General features: G+C 44.5%; 1 protein-coding gene across 1 annotated transcript in view; it reads left to right on the forward strand.

Annotated features, from left to right (window-relative positions):
- LOC140210814 (FYVE, RhoGEF and PH domain-containing protein 5-like) overlaps positions 1-21,914 on the forward strand; it is a 235,818-nt gene that overhangs the window by 126,055 nt on the left and 87,849 nt on the right. The window contains exons 10-14 of the mRNA XM_072280081.1: positions 2,429-2,487; positions 3,281-3,352; positions 4,162-4,230; positions 15,534-15,617; positions 15,998-16,077. Of these exons, the coding sequence (XP_072136182.1) occupies positions 2,429-2,487; positions 3,281-3,352; positions 4,162-4,230; positions 15,534-15,617; positions 15,998-16,077 (364 nt within the window). The remainder of the gene's footprint in view (positions 1-2,428; positions 2,488-3,280; positions 3,353-4,161; positions 4,231-15,533; positions 15,618-15,997; positions 16,078-21,914) is intronic.

Here is a 21,914-nt window from a genome sequence, read left to right on the forward strand (position 1 = left end):
CACACAGAGGGAGTAGAGCAGTGGGCTGAGCACACACCCCTGAGCTGTGCCAGTGTTGATCTACAGCAAGGAGGAGATATTATTACCAATCAGCTATATTATAACTATAATTTTTCCAACTAAAATTACTATAAGTTAATAGTGCAAAAGATAAATAATGAAGTAGTATCATGGTTTCATGGACCATTCAGAGGTCTGAGGGGACATACGGTTATAAATTACATGAATAATTTCATGAGTAATGACAGGAGTAATTTTTGAACTTCTGCATGATGCTCCCTTTAATCAAAAATGCAAATCACCTCCACTTCAATCCCCGGAACATCTAGCTGCCAACTGTCCCTCCCATAGCCATATTGTTGTAATGGGTAACATATCCCAATCTCATGTAGCCATCTGAGCTTTACCTGTCATTGAAACACGATTTTATCCCATAGACTTTCCCTACTCCCTGATGTGCTGGTGTCCGTCTTGCCTTTTCAACTTGCTGTCACTTTGTAGCTTCCCATCTACTTCATTGCCATTTTTGGATTCCACTCCCCCCACATCCATCAGACAGCATAATGGACTCTCTGCAGTTCAGGTGCTACCCATCTTCTTGTGGTAGAATCATTTCTCCTTTATTAACAAAAAAGCTGTGCAGACAATATACCTCTTGCTGCAGTTAGTAAAATTCCATCTTCCCCAGAACATACTGATACAATTTTACATTGCCGTTATCCTCACATCAGCCATTACCCTGGTGCAGCATCCTCTCACAATGTACAAAAACTCCAGCAAACTGTCAGGTCAGCAGAATAAGTCATTTGCTGCAGTCTGCCATCACACAGAGCTTGTATGTGTCCAGGTCAAAGAAGTGGCAAGAAAAATCATTGCTGATACTACCCACCTGCAAACTGCCTTTTCCAAAGCTCCCTTCTGGAAAGTGCTCCAGGGCTATTAAAACAAAAAACTTCACAACTTCTTAAAAACTTCTTCCCCCAGGCAGTTAACCTGATCAACTATCCATGCTCCAACTATTACCCCTGTCACTGTACTGCAAACACTTTAAAACACTTTTTATAATATATAAATAAATGCTGGTATTTATGCAGTTTACTCCATACCAGTACTTTAACCTCTAATTTTTTTAATATGATTCTTTATAATAGTTGAACGTTGTTTTTGTTGCATATTTCACCCTGACCATCACAACAAATTTTTAATTCATGTAGATGTATCTGGTAAATAAAGTGCTGATCCATGATTTTTGATCTTGTATAGGTTTCCTTTGTCCTAGAAGAAATTCTATTGATCCACAAATCTGAAGCTCTGAACTCTGTACCAACTCTCCAGCCATCTGCCATACCCTTCTAATTCTTACCTTCACTAGCACAATGGTTCTCTCCCATTCCTGCAGCCAAACAATATGGAATATGCTGTAAACAAGCCTGACATTAATCTAGTTGTAAAGTTGCCAGTTCCCTAAATAGCAAACAAAAGAAAATCTGCAGATGCTGGAACAAGTAGTGGGTCCTGCCGAAGGGTCCGGCCCAAAACATCGACTGTACTTTTATCCATAGATTCTGCTTGGCCTGCTGAGTTCCTCCAGTATTTTGTGTGCATGTAGCTCCCTAAATAGATCTATTCTCTCATTCATGGCGATTTGGTTCTTGCTTCACCTAGTTAGTGACATCAAATTCATCACTTACCAGGTCTTATTTCTGAATGCTAATAAGGGTTTTTTCCCATGAACCATTGTCTCACTCTCTACAGATGCTGCCTGACCTGCTGAATATTTAATTAGAATATTGCTGAAATGGGACAGGCAGCAGTGACCACCACCGTGAACTTTGACCAACACTAACAGTGGTGGGAGATGTGGTGGACAGTGGAGAATAAGAGTGTTCTCATAGATGTAGGTCTCACCGCTTGTGGGTAGCACACTGATGGTCATATATGTCAATGGTTGTAGTGGGAAGGGCCAAGAAAAAGGAGGAATGTGCTTGAGGTGCACAGTATATTTGGCAGAGTGGGTCAGCAATGGAGTAGGGGGAGGGATAGAAGGGAAGGGGAAGAAGGGAGGGTGTGGGGTGGGGTGGAAGTAATAGGTAGCCGGGAGGCGGAGGGGTGGGTAGTTTGATTCCTCACCATTTGATGCCACATGGGCAGTACTGGAACCTACACCTCCTTAGCCTTTTGTACTGAGCACTGGGTGTATTCTTTACTGTGGGTGAGCTACAATATGACAAAGCCTATTGTTCTGGTCCCCAACCCTCAGATGTGGTGGGTCTGGCCAGTCATCTGCTTCTCCATTCAGTACAGGACATTTCCTCATACATGGTTTAGTCTCTCTCACTGACCTAGAAACCTCTGTAGCAGTTGGTGGTGTAGGGATGACCTCAGTCCTCTGCCCCTTGTTGATGATAACCTTTTCTTTTCTTTGCAGCTGTGTTGGTTGTCGTGGATGAAGTTTGTGACCAGGTCCGGCTGAGTGTGAAACACGGAGTAAGGATTCATAGTTTGTTATCGGAATGTCCCAGGATAGGGATGGGATGGGATGGGATGGGTCGGGATAGGAACTGGTGGAGACTAGGTCAGGGTGAAACTGGGACAGAGACAGAGAGGGACAAACTGAGACCAGCGCAGTTTGAGCCCACAAAGGAACACAGTGGCTTAATTAAATCACCAAACAGGTAATTGGGGAACCACGCTGTAAATCACACCAGGGCCATCAGTACATTGGAAAATCAGCAGGCAAACAAAAGGAATAGATTCCTTTAAATTAATTTTTGAGGGAGGAGGGCATCAGGCTGATGTGATTCCAGAATCATCATCATCCCACCATCTACAAGGCATGTCAGGAGAGGGATGGAGTAGTTTCCATTGCCTGGACACCACACACCCTCCTCCACAGCAAATGAAAATATGCTCACACCCACACACCATGGGCATATTCTCACCCCACCTCCACACCTTTCTACCACTTCCCTCTTCCCATCTCCCACCCTTTTCCACTCACCACCTTTCTTGTTACCTTCATCCTTTTACTTTTCTCATCCTGCTTTCTACCCCGCTTCCTCTTCTGCCCTATTTTCCTGCTCCTCCTTCCCTCTCTCCACACGCCTCCCCTTTTCCCTCCCTAACCCCACTTCTTTCCCTTTCTCTCATACTTCCTTCCCCTTCCATCTCAATCCCTCCATTCATCTCTATTCTACTGTCTGTTTTTCACTCTGTCCATCTCTGACCATCTCTTTCTTTGTCAACTTCCTTGATGATCCTTATTTTCATGTTCAAACAGGAGAGCTTTCAGAAACTGCTTGACATTGAGCACCGAGTGAAGGGCTTCCATCAGGGTTTCCAGTCCGATAGGGTGAGTACATTCTTTCCTGGCTCTCAACCTACCATTTAGTTCTCTTCTCGCACTGACAGCCAATGTCTGCAGTAGCAGCCCTGGTGTCTGCAGCCAGACTGGGGCTGTCATTAAGATTGGGTGTAGCAGGGACAGCAATATTAGAGGTTAGAGCAGACCAGGTTTTGTAAGAGTACTGACCCTGGAGTGAGGAACAGACAGATTGGGAATAATGTCCAATGCAGGAGTGGGGAACAGTAGGAATAGAAATCCAGTCCAGTGCAGGAGTGGACACAATTAATGAGAATAAAGCCAGATGCAGTAAATCAGAATATCATCCAAAACAGGAGTGGAGAGTTGGAGAACTGGGATATCATTCAGTGCAGAAGCAAGACTACGCGGAATGGGAATTCGATGTTAGTGAAGTAGAGTCCTCAGTGAATGGGTATGCTGCTTTGTATGGAGATGAGCGGAATCCCAACTGGTCCGGGTGTGAGATCCAGAGAGAACAGGGATTACGTTTGTCGGCTGAGTGGTGCACAGAGTGGTGGAAGATTAGCTGGTATTAGTATAGAATGGGGGGGGGGGATCAATGTCCTCTCACAAATCTGTAGCTCACAATCCTCAACAGATTGTCACACAACGCCAGGCAAAGGGCAGTAGAGCAGTGCTGACATCACCATTCTGTACATCCCAGGGTTAAGGAAGGATAACATTTTGAGTTTTTGAGCTTTGTCCCCTTCCTATTGAGTGAAAGGAGATATGAGGAGGAGTGTGGTTTTTGAGCAGCACTTTGGAGCACCCATTTACTTGCCACTTTGTTGCTTCAGGTGTTTATCAAGGAGGGACGTCTACTGAGACTGACTGATGGAGCCATGCAGCCTCGATACTGCTTCCTGGTAATTTACACTTGCTTTATTTGAATTTATATTGGGGCCTAACTTGCCTGCATGGTGTAAGTGTTATCAATGAATATTCACCATAAGACCATAAGATATAGGAGCAGAATTAGGCTATTTGGCCCATCAAGTCTGCTCCGCTATTTCATCATGGCTGATCCAGTTTTCCTCTCAGCCCCAGTCTCCTGCTTCCTCCCGTATCTCTTCTTGCCCTGACCAATCAAAAATCTATCAACCTTTGCCTTAAAAATGCATAAAGACTTGGCCTCCACAGCTGCCTGTGGCAACGACTTCCACAGATTCATCACTCTCTGGTTAAAGAAATTCCTCCTCATCTCCATACTAAATGGATGCCCTCTTTTCTGAGGCTGTGTCCTCTGGTTTTAGATTTTCCCACCAGAGGAAAAACCCTTAGCATGTCCACTCTATCAAGGTCTTTCACCATTTGATAAGTTTCAATGAGGTCACCCCCTCATTCTTTTGAATTCCAGTGAATACAGGCCCAGATCTAACAGACTCTCTTCATATGACAAGTGATTCAATCCTAGGATCATTTTTCTTGAACCTCCTTAGAATCCTCTCCAGTTTTAGCACGTCTATGCATTACTAAAATTCTCATTCTGTTTATCTGTTTGTTGGTTTGTATGTTTGTGCCCTCCAATTAGCCCAAACGGTGCATTAAAGCGGCACTTTTTTTTGACTAAATGGACTTAAAATGCGCTAACTTACAGAATGCATGCAAAGGTCAGGATTATATTCGTATAAAAAGGGTTATATTGGTATAAAATTGCTCACTCGTCAACAGGCCCCGCTTTCCACACCCGATTCCAGCTTTCATGGAAACCGTGTCGCGACACCATGACGCATGCGCACAGCCAGCCTCAGCAGCGACACCAACTGCAGCAAAAGGGCAGGGCAGCTCTATTTCGGACGGTCACATTCTGCTAATCACCAACAGCATGTGCAGGATTGGGACAGATCTAACTGAGACCCATCAATAAGAGATAATTAAATCTTATTGTAATGAAGTACTTCGAAACACCCATCAAACCCTTTGCTGCAGTCAAAGGACAGCGGTGACTATATCACGTCCATTTAGGAGAGTGCCAACCACATCATCAAGAGAAATCAGCATCCTGGAGGCTTTGGTGTTACTGCTTCGTATCTTCTATCTAGTATTAAGGTAAAAAAAATAAGGTCAGCCTAATTATGCCACATGGAAAGGGAAGGGGGACATTAAGGTCAAGAGATTACACCAAACGTCATCGGGAAGCAGCAAGGAGTGGGAGAGAACAAGAATTGGATGAGGCCAGGGCCGCACGACTCCAGGATCAATGAGTCAGGACAAAAAAGGTGAGAGAAGAAGAGACAGAGGAGGAGAGGCATGCATGTCTCCAAAATGACAACAATAGGCACAGAAGGAGGAGAGAACAAGAATCAGATCAGGCCAGGGCCGCATGACTCCAGGATCAGAGAGAAAAAACAAACAGTAGAAGAGATGAAGAAACGAAGGATAAAAGGGCTGCGCGTCTCCAGAATGACAACAACTGGCATAGAAGGAGGAGAGAGGAAGGGACAAAGGAGCTGAGAAATGCACGTCTCCAGGATCAGAGACAAAGGACAAATGGCAGGAGAGGTGAAGAGACAGGGGATGAAAGGGCTGCACATCTCCAGAATGACAAAAACAGGCAAAGAAGGAGGAGAGAGGAAGAGACAGAGGAGAAAATGAAAGATCAACTCGAAAATATGCGGCAAAGAGTAATTATTGCAAGAGTTGCTGAAGACAACAATGCCTGCTTTCAATGACAATACCTCAGCAGAGGAAGAGCAAGGCAAAATGCATGACTCGCACACCGTAACATTTCTGCTGATGTTGGTACGATGACCAGAGTATGCCCTCACTGTCATGCCTTCCTATTCACTGGAGAAACCGCACATTTCTGCTGTATGAAGGGAAAGGTCAGGACAGGCAATTTGCAACCTCTACCCAATGAACTCCTCAATTTATACAGCAATGATGAACCTATTGCAAACGAGTTCAGGAAGAACATCAGACAATACAACTATGGAAGAATGTATTCCTCTAAATGAAATGATGCAAAAAATAAACTTCACATGCATTACATGCTTCCCTGGAATCATGAAAGAAACTGTTCCTTCAATGCCGTAAGTGAAGGAGCTAACGCCACTTATTTTCCAACAGAATTCCTTGATTTGGTCGAACTCTCTGGATTGCCACCACATAAACTGGAATTGAAGAGGGGATCTCCCATCATTTCAATGAGGAACTTGGATCCACCAAGACTTTGCAATGGAACACGAATGATGGTGGAAGAACTGCACGACAATCTCGTCGTAGCAAAGATAAACATCGGTGCGTTCAAAAATGACATTGCCATGATCTCAAGAATTACTCTCAGTTTATCAGAAGGGGAAGATGTCCCTCTTCAGCAGAGCCAGTTCCCGACACAGTCACGCTGTGCTATGACCATACATAAGGTGCAAGGCCGAACCATGGAGAATGTGTTGATTTATCTGGAGAATCTGGTATTCCAGCATGGTCAGCTGTATGTGGCTTTAAGCCGGGGAAAAAGAAATGAAAAAGTTATAGTATTCTTGAAGGGTGGCAGATCAACCAGAAATGTTGTCATCAAAAGTGTCCTTCGTTAAACGAGGAGGAGCTATATTTGTCTTGCTACGCATCTTTCTTCTTTAATAAACTGAGTTTTTCTTCTTTAATTTCTAAAGCAAAGCGATAGCAGTAGCATTCAGGGAAATTTAATGTTCATTCTGGTCACATCAGACTGCACTACCCTTCTCTCAAAGGGTGCCCCAACGTGTCACCTGGTTGTCTAGTCCTTTATAAGATAAGGGGCCCAAACCTGCTCATAATACTCCAAGTGAGACCTCACCAGTGCTTTATAAAGTTTCAACATTATATCTTTGCTTTTATATTCTAGTCCTCTTGAAATGAATGTTAACTTTTCATTTGCCTTCCTTGTCACAGACTCAACCTGCAAATTAACCTTTAGGGAATCCTGCACAAGGACTCGCAAGTCCCTTTGTGCTTCAGTTTTGTATTTTCTCTCCATTTAGAAAATAGTCAACCCTTTCCTTTCTTCTACCAAAGTGCAAGACTATACACTTCCCGACACTGTATCCCATCTTTTGTAAAATACTTTTGTATTCTATCTTTATCTTCTTAATGACCTTTTTAGTTGCCTTCTGTTGGTTTTTAAAAACTTCTCAATCCTCTATCTTCCCACTAATCTTTTCTTTATTATTTGCCCTTTCTGGCTTTTATGTTGGCTTTGACTTCTCTTGTTAGCCATGGTTGTGTCATCTTTCCTTTAGAATACTTCTTCCTCTTTGGGATGTATATATCCTGTACTTTCCAAATTACTTTCATAAATTCCAGCCATTGCTACTCTGCTGTCATCTCTGCCAGTGTTCTTTTCCAATCAATTCTGGCCGTCTCCTGTCTCATGCCCCTGTAATGCCCTTTCCTCCTCTGTAATACTGATGCATCTGACTTTAACTTCTCCTTCTTAAATTTCAGGGTGAATTTGATCATAATGGTTCTTTTACCTTAAGCTCTCCAATCAATTCTGGTTCATTGCACAAAACCCAATCCTGAATAGCTGATCCTCGAGTGGGCTCAACCACAAGCTCCTCTAAAAAACATTTTGTGGCACTCTAAAATTTCCCTCTCCTGTAATCCAGCACCAACCTGAATTTCCCAATCTACCTGCAAATTGAAGTGCCCCATCCCATGACTAATGTAACATTGCCCTTCTAGCATGCAATTTCTATCTCCTGTTGTAATTTGTAGGCAACACTTTCACTACTGTTTGGAACTGCTTGCACTCCATTAGCTCTATCCTCAATGGTTCAATTCCTTTCGACCTTATGTCACCTTGTTCTAATGATTTGATTTTGTTTTTTATCAACACAACCACACCGCCCCATCTGCCTTCCTGCCTGTCCTTTCGATACAATGTTTATCCTTGGACATTAAGATCCCAGCTATAATCTTTCAGCTATGATTCTGTAATGTCTACAACATCATACTTGCCAATCTGCAAATGTGCTTCAAGTTAATTTACCTTATTCCGTTTACTACGTACATTCAAGTACAATACCTTCAGTCCTTTTCAGTTTTGTTGCACCGCACACAAACTTTTGATTCCTAACTTTGAGATTTTACCAACATCTGTCTCCACAACCTTTCCGCTAACTATTCTGGCACTCTGGTTCCCATCCCCCAGTAATTCTAGTTTAAATCCAACCATTCAGCATTAACAAACCTTCCCACTAGGATATTAGTCCCCTTCCACTTCAGGTGCAAACCGTCCCTTCTGTACAGGTCTTACCTTCCCTGGAGGAGAAACCAAAGATCCAGAAATCTAATGCCATCCTTCCTACACCCTCCTTAACCATGTATTAAACTGCATAATCTTCTTAGTTCTGGCCTCACTAGCACGTGGCATAGGTAGCAATCCTGATGGTACTGCTGTACCATTGAGAGCATACTCACCAACTGAATCTCAGTGTGATGTGGCAATTGTCCCGTATCGGACCGCAAAGCATGATGCAATAAGGAGATGGACCGCAAAGGAACTTGATGACGGTGAGGATAATATGAGTGAGATGGATGTTCTGGAGCATGTTGATATTAAGGCAGAGGAGGTGTTGGAGTTATTAAAATACATTAGGACGGATAAGTCCCCGGGGCCTGACAGAATATTCCCCAGGCTGCGCCACGAGGCGAGGAAAGAGATTACTGAGCCTCTGGCTAGGATCTTTATGTCCTCGTTGTCTATGGGAATGGTACCGGAGGTTTGGAGGGAGGTGAACGTTGTCCCCTTGTTCAAAAAAGGTAGTAGGGATAGTCCGGGTAATTATAGACCAGTGAGCCTTACGTCTGTGGTGGGAAAGCTGTTGGAAAAGATTCTTAGAGATAGGATCTGTGGGCATTTAGAGAATCATGGTCTGATCAGGGACAGTCAGCATGGCTTTGTGAAAGGCAGATTGTGTCTAACAAGCCTGGTAGAGTTCTTTGAGGAGGTGACCAGGCATATAGATGAGGGTAGTGCAGTGGATGTGATCTACATGGATTTTAGTAAAGCATTTGACAAGGTTCCGCACGGTAGGCTTATTCAGAAAGTCAGAAGGCATGGGATCCAGGGAAGTTTGGCCAGGTGGATTCAGAATTGGCTTGCCTGCAGAAAGCAGAGGGTCGTGGTGGAGGGAGTACATTCGGTTTGGAGGGTTGTGACTGGTGGTGTCCCACAAGGATCAGTTCTGGGACCTCTATTTTTTGTGATTTTTATTAATGACCTGAATGTGGGAGGTAGACGTGTCGGTTGGCAAGTTTGCAGACGACACAAAGGTTGGTGGTGTTGTAGATAGTGTAGAGGATTGTCAAAGATTGCAGAGAGACATTGATAGAATGCAGAAGTGGGCTGAGAAGTGGCAGATGGAGTTCAATCCAGAGAAGTGTGAGGTGGTACACTTTGGAAGGACAAACTCCAAGGCAGAGTACAAAGTAAATGGCAGGATACCTGGTAGTGTGGAGGAGCAGAGGGATCTGGGGGTACATGTCCACAGATCCCTGAAAGTTGCCTCACAGGTAGATAGGGTAGTTAAGAAAGCTTATGGAGTGTTACTTTTCATAAGTTGAGGGATAGAATTTAAGAGTCACGAGGTAATGATGTAGCTGTATAAAACTCTGGTTAGGCCACACTTGGAGTACTGTGTCCAGTTCTGGTCGCCTCACTATAGAAAGGATGTGGGAGCATTGGAAAGGGTACAGAGGAGATTTACCAGGATGCTACCTGGTTTAGAGAGTATGGATTATGATCAGAGATTATGGGAGCTAGGGCTTTACTCTTTGGAGAGAAGGAGGATGAGAGGAGACATGATAGTGGTATACAAGATATTAAGAGGAATAAATAGAGTGGATAGCCAGCGCCTCTTCCCCAGGGCACCACTGCTCAATACAAGGGGACATGGCTTTAAGGTAAGGGGTAGGAAGTTCAGGAGGGATATTAGAGGAAGGTTTTTTACTCAGAGAGTGGTTGGTGCATGGAATACACTGCCTAAGTCAGTGGGGGAGGCGGATACACTAGTGAAGTTTAAGAGACTACTAGACAGGTATATGGAGGAATTTAAGGCGGGGGCAGGGTTTGAGGGTCGACATAACAATGTGGGCCAAAGGGCCTGTACTGTGCTGTACTATTCTATCCTATCACTCCAGCGTGTGGTGAAAACTGCCCAGCGGATTATCGGCACCCAATTGCCCAACATTGAGAACATCTACCATAAACGTTGCCTGGGCAGGGCGAAAAGCATTATCAAGGATGCATCTCACCCTAACCATGGACTGTTTACTCTCCTCCCATCTGATAGGCGCTACAGGAGCCTCTGCTCTCGCACTAGTAGGCACAGGAAGAGCTTCTTCCCTGAGGCTGTGACCCTACTGAACCTGACATCACAGCGCTAAGCGGTATTGCACCCATATTGTACTGTCTCAGTTCTTTTATATTTGGGTGCTGTAGCACTTACTTTTTATTCGCAGTTTTGGCTCCCCTGCACGTTTTCCATCCGTGCTGGGTTACGAGCTGGTGATCTCTTTGGAAACTCACCCGGCAGAAGGAACTGACAAACCATTGCTGTAACTTGCCTCGTATGTGGTTCCCCACTACGTCAAGCGCATGGAGGGAAATCGTCCGCTAAACGGAGAAACTCCGGATGTGACGTACCTTTCCTTTTTATTTTGTAAATAACACTATTCTTTGCATTTCTGGTTAGATGCTAACTGCATTTTATTGGCTTTGTATCTGTACTCAGCACAATGACAATAAAGTTGAATCTAATCTAAACTAATCTAATCACAACCCTGGAGGTCCTGTCCTGTCCTGCTTAACACCTAACTCCCTGAACTGACTTTGCAGAACCTCGTCACTCATCCTCCCCATGTCATTGGTATCTACATGGATCATGTTCAAGAATGCTGAGGACTCGATCTGAGATATCCCTGGACCCTGGTACCCAGGAGGCAACATACTATCTGGGAATCTCGTCTCATGCATAGACCCTCCTGTCTGTCCCCCTAATTAATGAATCTCCTATTACCACAATGTGCCTCTTCTTCCTGCTTCCCATCTGATTTGCAGTGCCAGAGACCTGACAACTGTGACTTTCCTCTGTTAGGTCATTCCCCTCAACAGTATCCAAATTGATATACCTGTTGGTGAGGGGGATGGCCACAGGTACTCTGCAGTGGCTCCTTAAGCCACTGTCACCCAGTTTTCTGCGTCCTGCGCCTTGGGTGTAACTGCCTCTTTATATGTTCTTCAGCCTCGCAAATGATCCGAGTTCAACCAGTTCCAGCTCCATCTCCTTATTGCATCATGCTTGTTACCTTCCTGGACCAGACAGGTCAGTTGGGACCTACACACATTCTCCATGCTCTCACAGGCATCACCTTGATTCCCCTTTCTCTCACAGATTTTCCTGTGTTTCCTCAAACCTAATACTTTCTACAATGCACACAAAATGCTGGAGGAACTCAGCAGGCCAGGCAGCATCTATGGAAAAGGGTGTAGTCGACATTTCAGCTTGAGATTCTTCATCAGATCTGGAGGGGGAAAAATATGAGGAGTCAGTGTTAGAAGGTGGGGGTGGGGAGGAAGAAACACAAGGTGATAGATGAAGCGTCAACTATACTCTTTTCGATAGATACTGCCTGGTCTGATGATTATCTCCAGCATTTTGGTGTGTTGCTTGGATTTCCAGCATCTGCAGATTTTCTCTTATTTCTAATACCTTCTGCATCTGGATACATACTTGTTTTCTCTCTCAACCAGTTCAGCTGAAGGGTCAGTGACTTTCAATCTGCATCTCTCTTTCTTCATGGATACTTCTTGACCTGCCAAATATTTTCAGCCCTGTCATTGCCAGGTTCTCTCTGCATTCTTTCTGCAATATCATGTTTGCAACTTTCCCAAATGTTTGGGACCATTCTAAGAGCTGGGAAAATATGACTTGATGTCATGGTCCAATGTAGTTTCCTAGAAGCAACTGCTCTGACAAACCTTCTCATCAATTTCACTCCTGTCTATTAAATCTGACAACACGAAGGTAAACACTTCTGTACAAATTTTAATTGCAACAGGCAAAGCTGCACAGTAATAGGAATTGTTTCACAATACTTTTCTAAACTGATTTTTTCTCGTTCTTGCTTTATATTTCATTTATTATTCTGGGCTACTGTTTGCTGTATGTTTACAGGTTTGCATGTTTACTGTGCTCTTTCATAATTTGCTACATTTAGAACCCATGAATATTTGAATTGCATAATCCAAGGTGTAGCAATTCATACAGTTCTGTTTATTATTAACCTTCTGACCATATAAGTAAGTACATAGAGTCACAGGAGAGAAACAGGCCCTTTGATTCAACTTGTCCATTCCAGCCAATCTGCCTACCAGAGCTAGTCCCATATCTCTTTAAACGTACTGTACCTACTTCTACCACTTCCTCCAGCAGTTTGTTCCATATATCCATCACATTATAGAACATAAGAATAGTACAGCACAGTACAGGCCCTTCGGCCCACAATGTTATGCCAACCCTTAAACCCTGCCTCCCATATAACCCCCCCCCCCTTAAATTCCTCCATATACCTGTCTAGTAGTCTCTTAAATTTCACTAGTGTATCTGCCTCCACCACTGACTCAGGCAGTGCATTCCATATACCAACCATTCTCTGAGTAAAAAACCTTCCTCTGATATCCCCCTTGAACTTCCTACCCCTTACCTTAAAGCCATGTCCTCTTGTATTGAGCAGTGGTACCCTGGGGAAGAGGCGCTGGCTGTCCACTCTATCTATTCCTCTTAATATCTTGTATACCTTTATCATGTCTCCTCTCATTCTCCTTCTCTCCAGAGAGTAAAGGCCTAGCTCCCTTAATCTCTGATCATAATGCACACTCTCTAAACCAGGCAGAATCCTAGTAAATCTCCTCTGTACCCTTTCCAATGCTTTCACATCCTTCCTATAGTGAGGCAACCAGAACTGGACACAGTACTCCAAGTGTGGCCTAACCAGAGTTTTATAGAGCTGCATCATTACCCCGAGACTCTTAAACTCTATCCCTCGACTTATGAGAGCTAACACTCCATAAGCTTTCTTAACTACCCTGTCTACCTGTGAGGCAACTTTCCGGGATCTGTGGACATGTACCCCCAGATTCCTCTGCTCCTCCACACTTCCAAGTATCCAGCCATTTACTTAGTACTCTGCCTTGGAGTTTGTCCTTCCAAAGTGTACCACCTCACACTTCTCTGGGTTGAATTCCATCTGCTACTTCTCAGCCCACTTCTGCACCTTATCAATGTCTCTCTGCGATCTGTGACAATCCTCTTCACTATCCACAACAACACCAACCTTTGTGTCATCTGCAAACTTGCCAACCCACCCTTCTACCCCCACATCCAGGTCGTTAATAAAAATCACGAAAAGTAGAGGTCCCGGAACAGATCCTTGTGGGACACTAGTCACAATCCTCCAATCAGAATGTACTCCCTCCACCATGACCCTCTGCTTTCTGCAGGCAAGCCAATTCTGAATCCACCTGGCCAAACTTCCCTGGATCCCATGCCTTCTGACTTTCTGAATAAGCCCGCTGTGTGGAACCTTGTCAAATGCCTTACTAAAATCCATGTAGATCACATCCACTGCTCTACCCTCATCTATATGCCTGGTCACCTCCACAAAGAACTCAATCAGGCTTGTTAGACACGGTCTGCCCTTCACAAAGCCATGCTGACTGTCTCTGATCAGACCATGATTCTCTAAATGCCCATAGATCCTATCTCTAAGAATCTTTTCCAACAGCTTTCCCACCGCAGACATAAGGCTCACTGGTCTACGATTACCCGGACTATCCCTACTACCTTTTTTGAACAAGAGGACAACATTCGCCTCCCTCCAATCCTCCAGACCATTCCTGTGGACAATGAGGACATAAAGATCCTAGCCAGAGGCTCAGCAATCTCTTTCCTCGCCTCGTTGAGCAGCCTGGGGAATTATCCGTCCCAATGTATTATAACAACTCCAACACCTCCTCTCTATCAACGTGCTCCAGAACATCAACCTCACTCATATTGTCCTCACCGACATCAAGTTCCCTTTCATTGGTGAATACCAAAGAGAAGTATTCATTGAGGACCTTGCTCACTTCCACCACCTTCAGGCACATCTTCCCACCTTTATCTTTAATTGTTCCTATCTTCACTCCTGTCATCCTTTTGTTCTTCACATAATTGAAGAATGCCTTGGGGTTTTCCTTTACACTACTCGCCAAGGCCTTCTCATTCCCCCTTCTTGCTCTCCTCAGCCCCTTCTTAAGCTCCTTCTCCTTTTTTGCTACCCTATATTCCTCAATAGACCCATCTGATCCTTGCTTCCTAAACCTCATGTATGCTGCCTTCTTCCACCTGACTAGATTCTCCACCTCACTTGTCACCCATGGTTCCTTCACCCTACCATTCTTTATCTTCCTCACTGGGACAAATTTATTCTTAACATCTTGCAAGAGATCTCTAAACACCGACCACATATCCATAGTACATTTTCCTGCAAAAACTTTATCCCGATTCACACTCGCAAGATCTAGCCTTATAGCCTCATAATTTGCCCTTCCCCAATTAAAAATTTTCCTGTCCTCCCTGATTCTGTCCTTTTCCATGATAATGTTAAAGGCCAGGGAGCGGTGGTCACTGTCCCCCAGATGCTCACCCACTGAGAGATCTGTGACCTGGCCCGGTTCATTACCTAATACTACATCTGGTACGGCACTCCCCCAGTCGACCTGTCAACATACTGTGACAGGAATCCGTCCTGGACACACTTAACAAACTCTGCCCCGTCTAAACCATTGGAACTAATCAGGTGCCAATCAATATTAGGGAAGTTAAAGTCACCGATGATAACAACCCTGTTATTTTTGAACCTTTCCAAAATCTGCCTCCCAATCTGCAAATTATGAATGATTTGCCTCTTAGGTCACCTTTAAATCACTCACATTAAACCTACTTTCTCTAGTTGTGGACTCTCATACCCTGGGAAAAGGGATTGTGACTATTCACCTCCTGTATGTCCCTCATGATTTTACAAGACCTTGAGATTGTGGCCACAACTTCTCTCAGCTACTGACATTACAGGAATTATGAGTTCTGACTGTAGATGAGGCTCACAGAATAAACGACTCAGTAAATTATCATTGTCTCCACAGCTGAGCGATATGTTGCTGTATACGGTACCAAGACGTGGTGGCAAATGTCAGCTACGGAAGGTTCTGCCGCTGGAAACTCTAAAGGTAAATAGTGGGGTGAGTGCGAAGGAGGGGATGAAGGGATGCCCCACTCCCCCCCTGTGCAAGACATTCCTCCACCACTTTGGTCTGCGGAAGGGGAGTATTGAAGTTATCCACTCACACAACGCAGATACAGGCCATTTAGCCCAACATCCACAGTGGTGGGCCCCCTTCATCTTAATCCCATGTCTGAGCCCTTGGCCAAAATCTGCCTGTGTCAAGATGATTTGTCTGGACATTCCTTACACACTGTCAGTGTTCACATACTGCACTTACATATTTACCTACTGTCCATAAAGACCTGCAATGCCCCACCTGCTTGTCCCTCACCATGGATGTGACCCTGAGTCTCCTGCTCATTCTGTGCTGTATTCCATTGTCAGGTGAGGAAGCTCTGTGCTGACACGGTGGAGAATGTGCTCAGGATCCAAGGTGTACATGGATCGCTCACCCTTTGTGCAAGGTACCAGTGCTGTGCTTCAGCTTATCCCTCCTAGGGTGAGAATCAGTGTCAGGGTATGTTCCTGTCCTACAGTGGTCAATGGTGAATACTGGTGATAGTAGGGGATTGGGTGGTGATGTTCAAACACCCCCTCTCTATATTCATGGGAGAATTGTGGGTTGGTGATGTTCAAATACTCTCCACAGCGTATTCATATTGCGATGGGTGGGTGTAAGGTGGCAGTGACATCCCCTACTACCATGTTCAGTTCCTTTCTAAAACCTCTTAAGTTCAAGTCATATTTGCCTGTATCACCACTATTGCAGTGCAGTCCAGGCACTGACCACTGTGTAAACCAACAGCTAACCAATTTCCCCGGGGATCAATAAAGTATGACTATGACTATGACTATTGCTCCACACATTTTTGAACTTATCCCTCTCACCTTAACTACATGCTCTCTACTGTAAGACATTTTAACCTGGGGGTGGTTGGGGGAAGGGGAGGGTGAAGAAAGCATTGGCTGTCTATTTTATCTATGTCATTCAGTGTTACAAAAACTTTTACCAGGTCCTTCCCCTCAGCTTGACTTTTCATGGCTTCTCCTGGCTCTAATTCCTTTGTTGAGTTCTTTCCCAGCTTCTTTATAATCCTCAAGAGCCTCATTTCATTTTAGCTTCCTAAGCCTTACATACACTTCCTTTTCCTTCTTGGATAATTTCACTGCCTAAATCATAATGCAAATTTCTTTACCTTGCCATTCTTGTCTTTTCTGTGACTGGGATATACCTGTCCTGTATAGTTGGTCTTTAAACACCCTTTATGTCTCAGATATGCATTCATTCAGCAACAGTTGTTCTCTAGTTCTTGTCTAATACTGTCATAGTTTGCCCCATGCCAATTTAGAGTTATAGAGCACGGAAGCGGTCTCACCAAGATTCCCATCTAAGCTTGACCCACTTGTCTGCATTTGGTCCACATCCCTCTAGCCCAAGGGTTCCCAACCTTTTATTATGCCATTGAGTCTTAACATTAACTGAGGGGCCTGAGGACCCCAGGTTAGGAACCCCTGCTCTAGGCTTTCCTATCCATGTATGTGTCTAAGTATCTTATAAATGTTGTTAATTCAGTACCTCACCACTTCCCTTTGCAGTGCAATCCATAAACACACACCACCTTTGATCCTTGTTAATTCTCACCGCTCTCTTTTAAACAAGCCCTCAAGAGCTCAATTCCCTTACCCTAACTGTGGCTCTCATCTCTATAAGATCACCCCTCAGTTTTCTACATTACAGTGGGGAAAAAAATGTCCCAAGCTTTCTTCACCTTTACTGTCAGTGACACCACCAATGTTATTGTCATCTGCAAATTTACTAACCATGCTGTTAACTTTCTCAATAAAGATGACAAAAAGTAATGGCCTAGCACCAAGCCATAAGGCATGCCTTGATTCTCAGCCCTTTCACCATCACCCTGCTTCCTATTATCAGGCCAATTCCCTATCTAATTCACTAACTCCCTGGATCCCATGGCGGCTAACTTTCAGTAGTACCCTATAAAGGCCTCACTGAATCTATACAGGCCACATCTACCGTCCTGCTCTCATGAATCTTCTCAGTCACAATATCAAAGCAAAATCAAATTCCAGAGACATGATATCCAACTTACAAAGCTGTGCTGACTGTCCATAATCAACGCCTATCTTTCCAAACCCTTGTTCATCTTATCCCTCAGAATTCCCTCTGCTAATTTACCTATCACAAATTTTTCTTTACAGTCCTTTTTAAATATAGGCACATTAGTCACTCTCTAGTCTTCTGGCACTTCACTTTCCACTAATGATGATGTATGTCTCTCTGCCAGATTCCCTCAGTTTGTTCTCTAGCTTCCCACTGCATTCTTGGATGTACCTGGTCAGGCCATCAAGATTTATCTACATTTTAACAGATCCACTGCCTCTTCTCCTGTACATAGAACATAGAAATCTATAGCACAATACAGGCCCTTCGGCCCACGATGTTAAAAGACCCTATTGTATCCACTTCCACTGCCGCCACCAGCAGGGCATTCCATGCATGCATCTGTGCAAACAACTTCCCCCTGACATCCCCTTGGTACCTATTTCCAAACACCTTAAAACTATGCCCTCTCATGTTAGCCATTTCAGCCTTGGGAAAAAGCCTCTGGCTAGCCACGTGATCAATGCCCCTCATCATCTTATATACCTCTATCAGGTCATCTGTCATCCTCCATCGCTCCAAAGAGAAAAGGCCAAGTTCACTCAGCCTATTCTCATAAGACATGCTCTCAATCCAGGCAACATCCTTGTACTCTCCTCTGCACTCTTTCTATAGTATCCACATCCTTCCTGTAGTGAGGTGACTAGAACTGAACACAGTACTCCAAGTGGGGTCTGACCAAGGTCTTATATAGCTGTAACATTACCTCACGGCTCTTGAACTCAATCCCATGGTTGATGGATGCCAGCACACCATACGCCTTCTTAACAACACTGTCAACCTAGGCAGCAGATTTGAGTGTCCTATCGACAGAGACCCCAAGATCTCACTGATCCTCCACACCACCAAGAATCTTACCATTAATATTGTATTCTGTCTTCAAAATTGACATCCCAAAATGAACCACTTCACACTTATCTGGGTTGAAGTCCAACTGTCACTTCTCAGCCCAGTTCTCCAATCTGTCGATGTCCCGCTGTAACCTCTGACAACCCTCCAGACTCTCCAAAACACCCCCAACTTTTGTGTCATCAGCAAAGTTACTAACCCACCTTTCTACTTCTTCATCCAGGTCATTTATAAAAATCACAAAGAGGAGGGGTCTCAGATCATCACTGGCCACCTGCCTCCATGCAGAATATGACCCATCTATAATCACTCTTTGCCTTCCGTGGGCAAGCAAATTCTGGATCCACAAAGCAAGATCTCCTTGGATCTCATGCCTCCTTACTTTCTGAAGGAGCCATGCATGGGGAACCTTTATCAAATGCCACTGAAATCCATATGCACTACATCCACTGCTCTACCTTCATCATAATCAAAGAACTCAATCAGGCTCATAAGGCACAACCTGCCCTTAACAAAGCCATGCAACACACATCAAAGTTGCTGGTGAACGCAGCAGGCCAGGCAGCATCTCTAGGAAGAGGTACAGTCGACGTTTCAGGCCGAGACCCTTCGTCAGGACTAACTGAAGGAAGAGTTAGTAAGAGATTTGAAAGTGGGAGGGGGAGGGGGAGGGGGAAATCCAAATTGATAGGAGAAGACAGGAGGGGGAGGGATGGAGCCAACAGCTGGACAGGTGATTGGCAAAGGGGATATGAGAGGATCATGGGACAGGAGGCCCAGGGAGAAAGACAAGGGTGGGGGGGGGCACCCAGAGGATGGGCAAGGGGTATAGTCAGAGGGACAGAGGGAGAAAAAGGAGAGTGAGAGAAAGAATGTGTGTATAAAAATAAATAACGGATGGGGTACGAGGGGGAGGTGGGGCATTAGTGGAAGTTAGAGAAGTCAATGTTCATGCCATCAAGTTGGAGGCTACCCAGACGGAATATAAGGTGTTGTTCCTCCAACCTGAGTGTGGCTTCATCTTTACAGTAGAGGAGGCCATGGATAGACATGTCAGAATGGGAATGGGAACTCTACCCCATCTAAACCTCTTTCACTAAAGAGATGCCAGTCAATATTAGCAAAGTTAAAATCTTCCATCACAACGACCCTATTATTATTTCTCCTTTCTAGAATCTGCCTCCCTATCTACTCCTCAATATCCCTATTACTATTGGTGGGGGGGGGGTGGCGGCTATAAAAAACACTCAGTAGAGTTACTGCCCGTTTTCCTGTTTCTGACTTCCACCCACACTGACTCAGTAGACCATCCCTCCATGATTTCCTCCTTTTCTGCAGTCATGACACTATCCCTAATTAGCAATGCCATGCCCCCACCTCTTTTGCCTCCCTCTCTGTTCTTTTTGAAACTTCTAAAGCCTGGCGCACTCAGCAGCCATTCCTGCTCCTGAGACATCCAAGTCTCTATAATGGCCACAACATCGTAGTTCCACATATTGATCCACGCTCTAAGTTCATCCGCCTTGTTTATGATACTCCTTGCATTAAAATAGACACATCTCAAACCATCTGCCTATCTTTTCTCACAAACTTCCTACAAGTTGTCTCTACTTGTACTCCAACCTTCCCATCCTCTGCCTTTTCACTTCAATTCCCACCCCCCTGCAAATCTAGTTTAAGCCCTTCCCAATAGCATTGGCAAAACCTCCCTGCCAAGATATCGGACCCCTCAGATTCAAGTGCTTTCTGTACAGGTCACACCTGCCCCAGAAGAGGGCCCAATGATCCAAAAATCTGAATCCCTGCCCCCTGCTCCAATCCTACAGCCACGCATTTGTCCTCCACCTCATTCTATTCCTATCCTCACTGTTGCGTGGCACAGGCAGTAATCCCAAGATTACTACCTTTGAGGCCCTGCTTCTCAGCTTCCTTCCTAACTCCCTTTATTCTGCTTTTAGGACATCCACCCTTTATCTGCCTTTGCTATTGTCACCAATATGTACCACGACCTCTGGTGCTCACCCTTCCATTTCAGGATATTGTGGAGGCGCTCAGAAACATCACGAACCCTGGCACCTGGGAGACACACTACCATCCTTGTTTCTTTATCGCGTCCACAGAATCACCCATCTGTTCCCCTAACTATAGAGATCCTCTTTACTGCTGCCATCCTCCTCTGTTCCCCAAATATAGTCTGCAATGCAGACTATCCCCAAAACCTCTCCATTAGCTGTCTCAGGTCTATAAAAGTGAGGCAAAGCAGTTGCGACCCTATACAAATTACAGAAGTGGAGGTGTGTGCTGTCTAGATGCAAATTGGGGTGGATAAATCCCCAGGGCCTGACAAGGTGTCCCTTGGACTGCGTGAAAGGCTCATAGAGAAATTGCAGGGGCCCTAGCAGAGATATTTAACACATCCTTAACCACTCATGAGGTTCCAGAACATTGGAGGATAGCTAATGTTGTTCTGCTGTTTAAGAAAGGCTCTAAGAATAAGCCAAGAAGTTATAGGCCAGTGAACTTGACATTAGTAATTGGAAAGTTATTGGAAGTCTTAGGGACTGGTTATACAAGTATTTGGATAGACAGAGACTGATTAGACTTAATCAATATGGCCTTGTGCATGGTAGGTTGTGTCTAATCAGTCTTATCGAGTTTTTGAGGATGTTACCAGAAAATTTGATGAAGGCAGGGTAGTTGATGTTGTCTACTTGGAATTTAGCAAGATATTTGACAAGGTCCTGCATAGGAGGTTGATCATGAAGATTCATTTGCTTGCCATTCAAGATGAGGTAGTAAATTAGATTAGACATGGGTTTTGTGGGAGAACCCAGACAGTGGTGGTAGATGGTTGTCTCTCTGACTGGAGGTTTCTGACTGGTGGTTTGTCACAGGGTTCAGTGCTGAATCCATTGTTGTTTGTCATCTATATTAAAGTTTGCAGGCAGGATCTGGACCAGCTGGAAAAATGGGCTGAAAAATGTCAGATGTAATTCAATACAGACAGGTGTGAAGTGTTACACTTTGGAAGGACCACCCATTGGAGGCCTTGCCAGTAAGTGGCAGGGCATTAAGGAGTGCAGTAGAACAGAAGGATCTGGGAATACAGATCCATAATTCCTTGAAAGTGGCATCAAGGGAAGATAAGGTTACAAGGAAAGTTTTTGGCACATTGGCCTTCATAAATCAATTTATTCAGTACAGGAGTTAGGATGCGATGTTGAAAGTGTATAAGATGCTGGTGAAGCTTAATTTGGAGTATTGTGAGCA

This window comes from Mobula birostris, chromosome 16 (assembly GCF_030028105.1).
Source record: "Mobula birostris isolate sMobBir1 chromosome 16, sMobBir1.hap1, whole genome shotgun sequence".
NCBI lineage: Eukaryota > Metazoa > Chordata > Chondrichthyes > Myliobatiformes > Myliobatidae > Mobula > Mobula birostris.